Source organism: Muscardinus avellanarius, assembly GCF_963383645.1.
Source record: "Muscardinus avellanarius genome assembly, chromosome: 10".
In the NCBI taxonomy this organism is placed as follows: Eukaryota; Metazoa; Chordata; class Mammalia; order Rodentia; family Gliridae; genus Muscardinus; species Muscardinus avellanarius.
Genome location: NC_137796.1, coordinates 88,272,125 through 88,286,464, shown reverse-complemented (window position 1 = coordinate 88,286,464; position 14,340 = coordinate 88,272,125). Strand labels below are relative to the sequence as shown.

The 14,340-nt window shown below is 51.7% G+C and overlaps 1 protein-coding gene across 2 annotated transcripts; it reads right to left on the bottom strand.

The window, feature by feature from the left end:
• Positions 1-377: 377 nt before the first annotated feature.
• On the bottom strand, positions 378-9,044 carry PHKG1 (phosphorylase kinase catalytic subunit gamma 1; the record flags this gene model as incomplete). Of its 2 annotated transcripts, none has more annotated exons than XM_080702399.1 (9): positions 378-626; positions 819-944; positions 1,201-1,354; positions 1,461-1,551; positions 2,792-2,955; positions 4,072-4,137; positions 7,409-7,463; positions 7,695-7,873; positions 8,962-9,044. In XM_080702399.1, the coding sequence occupies 9 exons, from the start codon at positions 9,042-9,044 to the stop codon at positions 378-380; spliced, it is 1,167 nt and encodes a 388-aa protein (XP_080558525.1). The 2 variants fall into 2 exon arrangements, with proteins under 2 accessions (XP_080558525.1, XP_080558526.1); XM_080702400.1 differs by having other exon boundaries at positions 7,409-7,458; positions 7,717-7,873.
• Between the last annotated feature and the right edge of the window lie 5,296 nt (positions 9,045-14,340).

The following is a 14,340-nucleotide window of genomic DNA, read 5'->3' as shown; positions in this document are numbered from 1 at the left end:
ACAACCTGCTTCTGTGATGATCCCATGATGTCAATACAGCCTTGTTTACCTCAGCTCTTTCCCTCTTGGCATCCCCTGGGAGCCTGTAGGGAAGAGGGCCGCAGACTGCACCTCTGGGCACCGCAGGGAGAAACAGCCGTGGTATAAGTAGGCGGTGGAGAAGCAGGAGGGCCTGTGGCTCAAGCCCTGGGCTCCCTCCCCACCCGGCCCTCTGCGTTTATCACATGGCGGCAGGGCCTCACGCAGAGCTGGGAGGATGGCGGCCTGGGCCTCCACGTGCCCCTTCTGTACAGAGCCCCACACGGATCTGACTCCTTAGGCTTGTATTTCATGGCTGCCCCTCCCGCCTGCGCCCCGGGCCTCCGCCCGCCAGCCCCTCAGTAGTCCTCCTCCTCCGCCAGGGAGAGGAGCACGGCCTTGGGCGTGTTCTCAAAGAGGGCGGCCCGGTTCTGCTGCTGCCCCTTCTTCACCCAGTGACCATAGATTCGGAAGGCGTAGGCGTCGATGAGTCGCCGCAGGGGCCGCAGCGCGTAGGGGTCGCGGATGACAATCTCCCGGGTCACCGGCTTCACCCGGCGGTACTGGTAGTAGATCCTTACTGAGGCCAGCACTGTCAGAGCCACCACCTGCGAAGGGCCGGACGCAGCGCCCCTGAGCTGACAGCCCCCGGCCCGCGCCATTTAACCCACCAGCCTGTAGGAACTTAGGCTGACGAAGCAGTCAGCTGACCCCTGCTTCCCCTGCAGCCGGGGTCAGCGGGGACCCTCAGGTGGGCAGCAGGGGAGCACAGGGGCCCTGGGCGGGGGAAGCTGCAGCACCTTAAACTTCCCCCGGGGGCTGAAGTGCCGCACTTCCTCGGCCACGTACTCCTGGAAGAAGGGATGCGCCAGGGCCTCCTCTGCAGTACAGCGGTTCTGCGGCTGCACCACCAAGAATCGAGACACCTGCCGGCACAGGAGGGGGGCCTGAGAATGCCTAGGCAGGGCCGCCCGGAACCCCAGGACTTGGAAGGCTGGGACGGGAGGGTTGCAGGCTCGTGGCTAGCAACGCCCTCAGCAACTTAGCAAGGCCCTGCTCCAAATTAAAAATCAAATAGGGCTGGCGATGTGACTCGGAGGCAACCCCAGGACCTCGAAGGACGACCACATGGGTCCCTCCCAGAGCGCCCCCCCCACCCCCGCGTCCCGGGAGGCCCCGCACCAGGTCCTTCACGGTGTCTGAGTAGTCGTCCCACTCTGGCGAGCCAAACTGGTAGTTGCCGCTCATGATCATCCTCAGCATCATCATCTGCTTCCGGTGCCAGAAGGGCGGGGAGCCGGCCAGCAGGGTGTACATGACCACGCCGGTGCTCCACCTGCACACAGGGCCCGCTGGGCGCGCCGGGTGGGGGCCGGCAGCACCTCCCGACTCCACCAGCCTGGCGGGCCTGCCTGGGGCAGCGCCTGCGCCCCCATACTCACATGTCCACCTCCTTGCCGTAGCCTGCGTGGTCTTCATTCATGGAGCACTCAATGATTTCAGGGGCCAGGTAACTGGGGGTCCCACAGACCTCTGCAGGGAGAGATACCACGGGGACAAGTGAACTGGGGACACTTAGTCCAAGCCAGGCGTGGTGGCACTGGCCTCTAATCCCAGCACTCGGGAGACTGAGGCGGGAGGATCATGGGTTTGAGGCTCTCAGCAACTTAGTGAGAGATTGTTTCCAAATAATAAGATAGGGCCAGATGTGTAGCTTGGAGGTAAAACATCCCTGGATTCAGTTCCCCAGTACCAGGATAGATAGATCAATAGATAGATGATAGGGAGGGCGGGCGGGCAGGCTGGGGGTCTAGCTCAAAAGTACAGTGCCCCTGGGTTCAATCCTCAGTACTAAAGGGGAAGAAAAACAAAATTTTTTAAAAATGGAGATAAGCCTGGCGTGGTGGCGAACTCTTGTAATCCCAGCACTTGGGAGGCTGAGATAGGAAGATCACAGTTCATGTCAGCCTCAGCTACTTAGGCCCTTTGCAACTCAGTGAGACCCTGTTTCAAAATAAAGAATAAAAGCCGGGCGTGGTGGCACACACTTGTAATCCCAGCATTTGGGAGGCGGAGGCCAGAGGATCACAGTTTGTGGACAGCCTCAGCTACTTAGTGAGGCCCTCTGCAACTTAGTGAGACCCTGTTTCAAAATAAACTGGGCGTGGTGGTGCACGCTTGTAATCCCCATGCTTGGGAGGCTGAGACAGGAGGATCACACAGGTTTGAAGCCAGCCTCAGCTACTTAGTGAGGCTCTCAGCAACTTAGTGAGACCCTGTTTCCAAATAAAATATAAAAAAGGTCTGGGAGTATAGCCCGGAGGTAGAAAGCCTCTGGGTTCCTCCCCCAGTACCACTAAAAATCAAAACAAAAAATAATAATAATAAAGAATAAAAAATAGGGCAGGAAGTGTAGTTCGGAGGTCGAACGCCCCTGGGTTTCATCCCCAGACCCGCAATAAATAAATAAATAAATAAATAGGAGATGGAAGAGAAATAGTGCTTGGGTTGGGACTCTGAACACTGGCCACCTTCAGGGCCAAGGCTGGGGAGGGCCCTCAGGCTCGCCGGCACCTACTGGTCCCCGGTCACTGTCAGCCATCCTAACGTGGAAATCAGGCCGCTGGAACCTGGGCAAAGGACATGTAGCCCCTGAAATGCTAGGACTTCTATTCTAGAGGAAAAAGGGGAGAAAGCCAGGCAGTCTCTGCTCCTGGGAGAATTGATGAGAGCGCCGGAGCCCCTGACACAGGCCCAGGCTGAATCACCGGACCTCGCAGCTTCTGTCCGGGCTGCAGCTGACAAGAAAAGCCGAAGTCGGTGAGCTTGATGTTCATGTTGTCGTCCAGGAGGATGTTCTCCGGCTTCAGATCCCGGTGCACGATGTCGAGCTTGTGCAAGGTGCAGATCACCTCCAGCAGCGCGCGCATGATCTTCCTGCGGGGGCAGGCACACAGTGCGCCTTTTTATTTTTTATTTTCTTTTTTAGATCAAAGATCTCAATTGGTTGGGCATGGTGGCACACGCTTGTAATCCCAGTACTTGGGAGGTTGACACGGGAGGATCGCAGGTTCACAACCAGCCTCAAGTATTTATTTATTTATTTATTTATTATTATTTTTGGTGGTACTGGGGATGGAATCCTTCTCTGGGCTACACTCCCAGACCAAATGCTGGGGTTACAAGCGTGAGCCACCACGCCCAGCTTGCAACACTTCTTAAAAGGAGTGTTTTACCATGTTATGTTCTCTCTCTCTCTTTTTTATTTATTTATTTTTGGCACTAGGAATGGAACCCAAGGGCATTCTACCTCTGAAGCTATACCCCCCTGCCCTATTTTTTATTCTTTATTTTGAAACAGGGTCTCACTGAGTTGCAGAGGGCCTCACTAAGTAGCTGAGGCTGTCCGCGAACCGTGATCCTCCCGATCTCTCTCTCTCCTTTTGAAGGTACTGGTAATTGAATCCAGCGGTGTTTCCCTAGCCCTATTTTATTTTTTTTATTTTAATTTTTTGTGGTACTGGGGGTGGAACCCAGGGGCTCTCTACCTCTGGGCTACATTCCCAGTCCTGTTTTATATTTTTATTTGGAAACAGGGTCTCACTAAGTTGCTGAGAGCTTCACTAAGTAGCTGAGGATGGCTTCGAACCTGCCATCTTCCTTTCTCAGCCTCCCAAGTACTGGGATTACAAGCGTGCACCTGGCTCCAAAATTGTCAGGGCTGCCCTTGAACTTGAGATCCTCCTGCCTGCAATCCTCCTGTCTTGGCCTCTCCAGTACTGGGATTATAGGACCTTGTTACTTTTTTACTGTTCAGGGTCAGGTAACAGGCAGGAGACCAAAGCCTACACACCAGCCTCCTCCCGCCCCCAAGTGTGGGAGGGAGGCCTAGGGAAGGGTGGGTGGCCCACACTGGGCCAAAGAGGGAGAGAGGCCACTAAAGCCAGCATTGGGCACCAGCAGCAGAGGCCGGCGTGCCAGGTCTCCCTGAGACCCCAGCTATGTGGCCTCAGTGCTTGGGGAGGGAGAGGAGAGAGGCCAACAAACCCTCACCTGGTCTCCTTCTCGCTCAAAGTGACCTTCTCAGTGAGGTAGTCAAAGAGCTCCCCTCTCTTCATCCTGTGAAAACAGAAGGTTAGTAGCTGGGTGGCTCCGGAGACCACCGCTCCTTACCTGCCCCCAGAGAGCTGTCTCCTACCCTAAGACCTCCAGAGCAAAGTGGGGCTGCTTCTCTTGGAGGACCCCCATCTGGGACGGGGAACTGGGGAAGGGAGGAGGAAGCTGTCTGGGAAACATTAGCTGGAAATAACAGAGGTGGAGAGGTGAACCGCACCAGAGCCAGGCCCCCCATCTCTGGAAGTGACATCAGAGACTGGGATCTGTCAGGGCCCAAGACAGGTCAGAGAGTGAACGAAGGGGCCTTGAGCCACTGACCTAGGACCCTGGGCCCAGATCAGGACTCAGCTGGGCGTGTGACACACACCTGTGATCTCAGTACTCAGGAGGTTGAGGCAAAAGAATGACAGGTTTGAGGCCAGCCTCAGCAACTGGTCAAGACTCTTGGCAACTTAGTAAGAATCTATTTTTTTTGGGGGGTTGGTACTGGGGATTGAAACCAGGGGCATTCTACCTCTGAGCTATACTCCCAGCACTATTATATACATAATAGGTTTGGGAGTATAGCCCTGAGATAGAAAGCCCCTGGGTTCCACCCCAAGTACCACAATAAATAAACAGAAAGAAAGAGGAGAGAGAGTAAAAGTGGCCAGGCATGGTGGCGCACGCTTGTAATCCCTGCGCTTGGGAGGCTGAGACAGGAGGATCACACAGGTTCGAAGCCAGCCTCAGCTACTTAGTGAGGCTCTCAGCAACTTAGTGAGACCCTGTTTCAAAATAAAGAATTAAAAAAATAGGGCAGGGGGTGTAGCTTGTAGGTAGAATGCCCCTGGGTTTCATCCCCAAACCCGCAAAAAATAAATAAATAAACTAAATAAATAAATAAAAGTAAAATAAAGTTGGTGGTGTAGCTTGTAGGTAGAATGCCCCTGGGTTCCATCCCCACTACCACACATGCATGTACACACACACACACAAAAAAAAAAAAAAAATTGTAGTTTAGTCTTCTGAAGGGCTTCTCAGGACACCAGTGAAAACAGCCTCCCAAGCAACTCCTAAAAGGTTAAGGACATCTGAGCTGCCGTCAGCATTGGGCAGGGTGGTGAGGGTGACAGTGGCGGGGATGGCTGCTGCTGCCCAAGGGCCTAGGACGGCCCAGTGTTAACTAGGGGGGGCAGCCCTCCCTCCCCTCCAGGGCCCAGTGTTAACTAGGGGGGGGACAGCCCTCCCTCCCCTCCAGGCAGAGCAGAGGGATCCCTAGGGCAGAAGGGAGAGTGTGGCTGCATCACAGAGAGGCAAGAGACCCATGGGTTTGGTGGAGGCTGAGGGGAGGGATGTGTTTTTACAGGGGAAGCCTTGTTCTTTGTTGTGTGTGTGTGGCACTGAGGATTGAACCTAGGGGCATTCCACCTTTGAGCTACACCCCCAACTTGATTTTATTTTTCTGTGGCACTGAGGATGGAACCCAGGGTCATTCTACCTCTAAGCTACATCCCCAGGCTTATTTTATTCTTTATTTTGAAACAGGGCCTCACTAAGTTGCAGAGGGTCTCACAAAGTTGCTGAGGCTGGCTGGGAACCTGCAATCCTCCTGTCTCAGCCTCCCAAGTACTGGGATTACAGGTTTGCACCACCATGCCCGCCTTTCTATTTTATTTTATTTGTTTTATTTTTTTGGTGGTACTGGGGTTCCTGGAAACTCTTCTACCTTAGGGCTACACTCCCAGACCTATTTTTACATTTTTATTTGGAAACAGGGTCTCCTAAGCCAGTGCGCGCGGCTGGCTTCGAACCTGCGCGATCCTCCTGTCTCCGCCTCCCAAGTGCGGGGATTACAAGCGTGCGCCACCACGCCCGGCGTATTTTTAGTTTTTAAAACATTGTCTCACTGAGTTGCAAAGGGCCTCGTTAAGTAGCTGAGGCTGTCTGCGAACTGCGATCCTCCGATCTCTGCCTCCCAAATGCTAGGATTACAAGCGTGCGCCACCACGCCCGGCTTGTTCCACTTATAAATAAAAGAAGAAAAAAAAAGATGAAATAAGGTAATAAAAAAACCTTTAAACAGAAAAAAAATAGAACTAGGGATATATCTCGGGTGTATAATACCCCCAGGTTCAATCCCCAGTACCACAGTAACAAATAAACAAACGAACCAGGTGTGGTAGTACACCCTCTCGTCCCAGTACCTGGAAGGCTGAGACGGGAGAATCACACGTTCAAGGCCAGCCTCAGCAATTTAGTGAGGCCCTGTTTAAAAAAAAAAATAGCTGGACACGGTGGCACAGGCTTGTAATCCTAGTATTTGGGAGGCTGAAACAGGAGTATCCCGTAGGTTCGAAGCCAGCCTCAGCTACTTAGTGAAGCTCTCAGCAAGGAGACCCTGTTTCCAAATAAAAATATAAAATAGGTCAGGGGGGTAGCCCGGAGGTAAAAGGCCCCTTGGTTCTATCCCCAGTACCACAAATAAATAAATAAATAATAAAAATAAAAAGCTGGGCGTGGTGGCGCACACTTGTAATCCCAGCATTTGGGAGGCTGAAACCGGAGGATCGTGGTTTGTGGACAGCCTCAGCTACTTAGTGAGGCCCTATGCAACTCAGTGAGACCCGATGTCAAAATAAAAAATAAAGACGCCAGGTGTGGTGGCGCACGCTTGCAATCCCCGTGCTTGGGAGGTGGAGACAGGAGGATCGCGCAGGTTCGAAGCCAGCCGCGCTGGCTTAAGAGACCCTGTTTCCAAATAAAAAAGTATAAAAATAGGTCTGGGAGTGTAGCCCAGAGGTAAAAGGGTTTCCAGGAACCCCAGTACCACACACACACACACACACACACACACACACACACACAAAAGAATAAAAAATAGGGCAGGGGGTGTAGCTCAGGGGTCAAATGCCTCTGGGTTCCATCCCCAGACCTGTAATAATAATAATTAATAATAATAATAATAAATAAATAAATAAAATATGATTAAGGGTATAGCTCAAAGGTAGAATGCCCTTGGGTTCAATCCCCAGCCACGCGCGCACGCACACACACACACACACACACACACACACGGCTGAGGATGGAGCTCAGTGGTACAGCACTACTGGGTTCAGTCCCCAGTACCAAAAATAAAAAATAAAAATAAAAGAAATTATGGAGCTAGTAAATGGCGGCCCAGGCCCGCAGGCCTGCCTGGCCTCCCAGCGTGGGGGCTAGCGCACCGGGCAGGGCCAGAGTGCGCTTCTCCCGGGGGCCCCAAGGACGCGTGGCTCCGGGGTTGCGTACTTACAGGTCAAACACCAAGAAGAAGAAAGTGTTGGTCTCATAAGTGTCCTTCAGCTGTACTGAAAGGGAAATGGCTGGCTGGTCTCCGGGAGCAGGGAGCTGGGCAGGGCGTGGGGGCCAGGCGGTTCGAAGCTGGGGGCTAACTCAAAAGCCTTGGGGGAGATGCTCAAGGGAAGCCCACCAGGAGCTAGGAGGCCGCGCTCCACCGCCAGCCGCTCCTGCGCCCCTCCGTCACAGCCTGCTGGGTCCTCGAGGGCTGCCCGCCCTGACTTGGGTTCCCCCGCACTCACTGATGTTGGGGTGTCCCGAGACCTTGCGCAGGATGTCCACCTCCTTCAGCGTGGCCTCCCGCAGCTCCTGCGCCTCCCGGGAGCTGAAGCTGCCCCCGCCGGTGACGTCGATGATCTTCACGGCGTACTCCTGGCACGTGGGCTTGTGGATGCAGCGCCTGACCACGCTGCTGACTCCCCTGGGGCACACGGGACAGATGCTGTGGGACCCTCACCCCAGGACGTCCCGGGTCAAGGCCACAGCAGAGATGTCCTGCCCTCATCTAGTGGTCTGTCCTTCCCCAACTCTCAGTGAGCTTTGGAGGAGCATGGAGGGAAGAAATAAAGGCACGGATGAGAGGCTGAGACCGGAGGATCGCGGTTCGCGGACAGCCTCAGCTACTTAGTGAGGCCCTCCACAACTCAGTGAGACCCTGTTTCAAAATAAATAATAAAAAAATAGGGCAGGGGGTGTAGCTCACAGGTTGAATGCCCCTGGGTTCCATCCCCAGACCCACAAGAAAAGGAAAAAGAAAAAAAGAAAGAAAGAAAGGCACAGAGGAGGGATGGGCCTAGAGCTGACAGATAACAAGCCTGGACTCCGGCCTCGGACTCCTCGTTCAGTGCTCTTCCTCAGCACATAGAACATAGAAGCCGTGGTACGCTCTTAGGGCCTGCTCTTCCTTCTGATCCTTTATCCTTGCCCCTAGCCCAAAGCTGAGTTTAGATGTGCTATCAAGAGCACCTGGGAACTTTTGTTTTGGTAGTGGAGAATGAACCATGAATCTGGGGCATTCTACCTCTAAACTACACCTCAGCTCTTTTTATTTTTTGTTTCAAAACAGGGTCTCACTAGGTTGCTGAGGGTCTCACTAAGTTGCTGAGGCTACCTTTCAACCTGTGATTCTCTTGTCTTAGTCTCCCCTCCCAAGTACTGGGATCACAGGCATGCTCCACCATGTCCAGCTCTTAGGAACCTTTTGTTGAAAGAGATCTCTGATCTGGCCGTGGGTGCAGCTCAGTGGTAGAGTGCTTACCTAGCATACCTGGGTTCTATCCCCAGTACCACAAATGAAAGAAAAAAAAAAAAAAAAGGAAGCGATCTCTGATCTCATACGCCTCTGACCCGTCCTGGATTCAGGAGGGCCGGCCCTGAACTGAGGGATTCTCCAAGACATGGTGCTCAGGGCACAGGAATGACCCTGTGCTGAGTCAAGCAGAGATCACTGCAGCCCACAGAGCCCGCTGGACCCAGGCTGGCACTTGGCCGGGACGGTCTGGATCTTACCTGCCCAGGACCTCCTTGGGTTCATAGTTCTCGTAGAAGCCCTGTGCGGAATGAGAGTCCGGCAGGGCCTCGTCCCGGGTCATGCTCGCTCCTCAGGGGCCGATGGCCGAGGCTGCCTGAGGGGAGCAGAGAGAAGCCGGTGGCCAGCACCACCAGGGGACAGACGAGGCGCTCCTCCAGGGCCCTTCTCGGCCTCTTCTGCACGGGACTGGCCTATCCTGAGGGTTTAAAATAAATGTTTAAAAGTGGATGTGGTGGCACACGCTTGTAATCCCAGTACTCAGGAGACAGAGACAGGAAGATTGCAGGTTCAAGAACAGCCTTGGCAACTCCGTGAGGCCCTGTTTGCAAATAAAAAATAAAATAGGGCTAGGGGTGTTGCTTGAAGGTAGACTTGCCTGAGTTCCATCCCCAGCACAATAAGTAAGTAAATAAATAAACAAATGTATATTTGTGCTGGACTTGATGGTGCATTCCTGTAATCCCAGTATTTGGGAGGCTGAGACAGGAAGATCACAGGTTCACCACCAGCTTTAGCAACTTAGCAAGGCCACCTGCAACTTAGACCCTGTTCCCCAATTAAAAATACGATAAAATAGAGCTAGGGGTGTAGCACAGAAGTAAAATACCCCTGGGTTCAAGCCCCAGTACAAATAAATTAATGTTTGTGAACAACAAAAAACATATATTTTTTTGGTATTGGGAATTGAGCCCAGGGGCATTCTACCTACGATCTACACTCCTAGCCCTATTTTGTATTCTTTATTTTGAAACAAGGTCTCACTAACTTGCAGAGACCTTCACTAGTCTCAGCCTCCCAAGTACTGGAATTACAAGTGTGCGCCACCACACCTGGTTTTGCAATGAAAAAATTTAGTCAACTTTATATTTTAGGCCTTTCTGGACCCCCATAATGACCCTCGTCCCTCCCTCTTTGTGGATTCTCCTCACCTTGCTGCCTAGAGATTTATTTATTGTGGATTGAACCTGGAGAGAGTCTACCTCCAAACTACACCTCCAGCCCTATTTTAATTTATTTGTGGTACTGGAGATTGAACCCAAGTGCATTCTACCTCTGAGCTACACCCCTAGCCTGATTTTTTATTCTTTCGTATTTATTTATTTATTATTTATTTATTTGCAGTACTAGGGATGGAACCCAGGGCCATTCAACCTCCAAGCTACACCCCAACCCTATTTTTTATTTTTATTTTTCTTCTTTGCAGGTCTGGAGATGGAACACAGGGGCATTAGACCTCTGAGCTACACCCCCTGCCCTATTTTAAATTCATTATTATTATTATTATTATTATTATTATTATTAATTATTATTATGTGGTACTGGGGTTGGAATCCAGAGGCTTTCTACTTCCAGGCTATACTCCCAGACCTATTTTATATTTTATTTGGAAACAGGGTCTCACTAAGTTGCCGTGAGCCTTACTAAGTAGAAGGAGGATTGCAGGTTCCAGGACAGCTCAGCAATGTAGCAAAATCCTCATTCAAAATAAAAAATTAAGCCGAGCATGATGGTGCACACTTGTTATCCCAGCATTTGGGAGGCTGAGGCAGGAGGATTGCAGTTTGCAGACAGTCTCAGCTATTTAGTGAGGCCTTTTGCAACTCAGTGAGATCCTGTTTCAAAATAATGTAACCCAGAGGTACAATGCCCCTGGGTTCCATCCCCAGTACCACACACACACACACACACACACACACACTAGCTAAGCCTGGTGGTACATGCTTGTAATCCCAGTACTGAGAGGCTGAGACAGGAGGATTACAGGTTCAAAGCTAGCTTTAGCAATGTAGCAAGACCCTGTTTCAAAAAAAAAAAAAAAATTAAGGAAAATAAAAGGGGGAACTAGGGGTGTGGATAGAAGGAAGAATGCTCCTGGGTTCAATCCCTTGTAACAAATAAAAGCAACAACTGGGTAGGGAAGCCGGGACACGGGAGCTGAGCTGGCTGGCCCACTTGCTTCAGGAACAAAGAGGTTCCAACCAGTGAACTGCACTCCCACCTCGGATGCAGGATTTTTTTTTCTTCTCCACACCGGGGATGGAACCCAGGGGCATTTGACCTCCAAGCTATACCTCCTGCTCTATTTTTTATTCTTTATTTTGAAACAGGGTCTCACTAAGTTGCGGAGGGCCTAAGTAGCTGAGGCTGTCCATGAACCACCATCCTCCGGTCTCAGCCTCCCAGATGCTGGGATTACAAGCGTGCGCCACCACGCTGGGCTAGGATTTTATTTTATCCCATACCAGGGATGGAACCCAGGGACATTCTACCTCCAAACTACACCCCCAGTCCTATTTTTTATTCTTTATTTTGAAACAGGGCCTCACTGAGTTGCAAAGAGCCTAAGTAGCTGAGGCTGTCCACAAATCATAGTCCTCTTGTCTCAGTCACCACACCTGGCCGGAGGCAGGATTTGAAGAATGCAGATCATCTAGCAAAAAGAGGGGCAGAAAGAAAACAGGCACAAGCTGCTTCCTGCCCCACTTCCACAGCCCTCAGCCCAAGAAGGCCTCGCTCTGAAAGGATCAACCAGTTTGCCGACCAGCCTCGGATTCAGGCTGATAGTGCCGGGATGCCTGGTGTCCCTGCGACTGGGTGCCTGGTTACCAGAGGAAGGTTTAGAATAACAAGTCTCCTCTGCCAGCAGCAGGCGCCTGGACAGCACACAGGCCTCCTCTGCCCTGTCAGCAATCAACAGGGCCTGGGAATATCTGTGCCTCGCAAAATATGCTCACTTTCTGACAAGTCCTTCTCAGTTCCAAGATGAGCATCTGTGCCCCTCTACTTTCCCAAAGGAGCACCAGGCCCCTCGCCTCCCCCAGCCCGCCATGGCTGGGAGCTATGGGTTTACCTGGACCCATGCCAGGGTGCCATCCTGGGCTGGGGCTCCATGCCCGGCACAACCAGGTTGGCAAGTTCTGGCCACACTTACCTTTTTTGGTGATGTGTGTGATATGCATCCCCTGCTCTGAGGCCTGACCGGGGCCAACTTTGTGCCTCCATCCAAGACCCCTTGAGAGAGGCGTCCCAAATAGGAGTAGGTGGTCTGGGTATGTGTATATGTGTGTGTGTGTGTGTGTGTGTAGTAGGTGGTCTGGTGTGTATGTGTGTGTGTGTGTTACTGGGGATTGAACCCACTGGTATTCTACCTCCAAGCTATACCCCCAGCCCTATTTTACTTTTTATTTGGAAACAGTGTCTCACTGTGTTGCTAAGAGCCTGGCTAAGTTGCTGAGGCTGGCTTTGAACCTACAATCCTCCAGCCTCAGCCTTTCAAGTTATTGTTTTGAAACAGGGCCTTGCTCACTATGTAGTTGAGGCTGCTCTAAACCTCTGGTCCTCCCGTCTCTGCCTCCCAAGTACTGAGATTACAGGTATGCACCACCACATGCCCAGCTACCTGGCCTTTTTGGAACATAACATCCCTCCCCCAAACCTAGAGTTGGGAAGCACAACCACAGGGCCAGGATTTCTGTGGAAAACTTCCCAGGGGGCGTTTCAAGAGTCACTGCTGCCACTGTCCCAGATCCACCGGTCTTCAGAAGGGAAGAGAAATGGTTCTAGCAGACTAGGGGTTTCTCTCTTCTCTACTAACCCCTCCCCCGCCCCACTACTCACCGTTGGGTGTTCGCAGGCCCTTTAATGAATGTGACAAGAATCCCCAAAACCCCAGAGCCCCTGGGGAAGAAGTGACGGAGGGCCGGAGCTGTCTGGAGCATACACTGCAGCTGGGGTAAGATATCCTGCCGCTCTCCTTTTGGGTTTTGCTGTTTGATGACGGAAGACTGACATGCCAAAAATAAATCACAACTGCAAACCTAGGAGGGCAGCCAAGGCCTTGCAGGGACAGGGCCCCGGCCAGACTTCACCGTGGCGACCTCTGCTGGACGGTGAGGGAAGCTAAGGTGGCCAGGATGAGGAAGAACATGGATGGGGTCCTCCCTGCAGCTCACTTGGCTTCCAGGCCAGGTAAAGCCAGCTTGGTGAGGAACATTCATTTCCCTTGGTTGGTACTGGGGATTAAGCCCAGGGGCTTTCTACCTCAGAGCTACATCTCCAGCTCTTTATTTTTGTGGTACTAGGGATTGAGGGGCATCTACCTCTGAGCTACACCTCAGCCCTTTTTCTTTTTGGCAGTACTGGGGATGGAACCCAGGGGCATTCCACCTCTGAACTACACCCCCAGCCTTATTTGTTCCCTTTATTTTGAAACAGGGTCTAAGTTGCAAAGGACCTAAGTAGTAGCTGAAGCTGTCTGCAAACCACGATCCTCCTGTCTCTGCCTCCTGAATGCTGGGATTACAAGTGTGCACCACCACGCCTGGCTAGTCTTTTCATTTATTTAAATTTTTGCCAGGCGTGAAGTAAGTCTCTCAGCAACCTAGTGTGACCCTGTTTCCAAATAAAGTATAAATAGGTCTGGGAGTATAGCCCAGAGGTAGAAAAGTCCCTGGGTTCCACCTCCAGTAGCACCAAAAAAAAAAAAAAAAGAAAAGAAAAATAGGGCTGGAGGTGTAGAATGCCCCTTTGTTCCATCCCCAGTACTGCAAAGAAATTAAAAAAAAAAAAAATTTTTTTTTTTTTTTTTTTGTGGTACTGTGGGTAGATCCCAGGGGCTTTCTACCTCCGGGCTGTACTCCCAGACCTATTTTATATTTTATTTGGAAACAGGGCCTAAGTTGCTAAGAGCCTAAGTAGCACGATCCTCCTGTTTCAGCCTCCCAAGCGCAGGGATTACAAGCCTGTGCCACCACGCCCAGCTCTTGTCTATTCACTTTTGAAATATGTTCTGAGTTGCTAAAAGCCTCACTAAGTAGGTGAGGTTCGAGATGGCAGAGGATAAACTCAGGAAGGAACACACAACACTGGCCAAGAATAGTGTCTGGCCATTGGGGTCCTGAGTACAGCCTTGGCCCCTTTCAGAAAGTGTTAATGTAGTGAAAACCGCTCTAAGAGCGGTGCTGAGGATGGGAGACAGCAAAGTGTAATCCACTCACTCACCAGCACCTGGCGGGAAGTGACAGTAATGCAGGCTGGCCAAGGAAGTCCATTAAGTCTCTTCCCTTTTATCATTCACCCAAAACAGGATTTCTTTTTTTGAGGTACCAGGGCATTTTACCTCTGAGCTACATCTCCAACCCTAATTTGAAACAGGCTCTAAGCTGATGAGCCTCACTTGCTAAGGCTGTCCTTGAACCTGTGATCCTCTTGTCTCGGCCTCTCAAGTACTGGGATTGCAGATGTCACCCCCCCACCTTGCTGAAACCTTTTATTTTGGTGGTACTGCGGATGGAACCCTTCTACCTCCGGGCTACACTCCTAGACCTGGCTTTGAACCTGTCTCCCGCCTCCCAGGC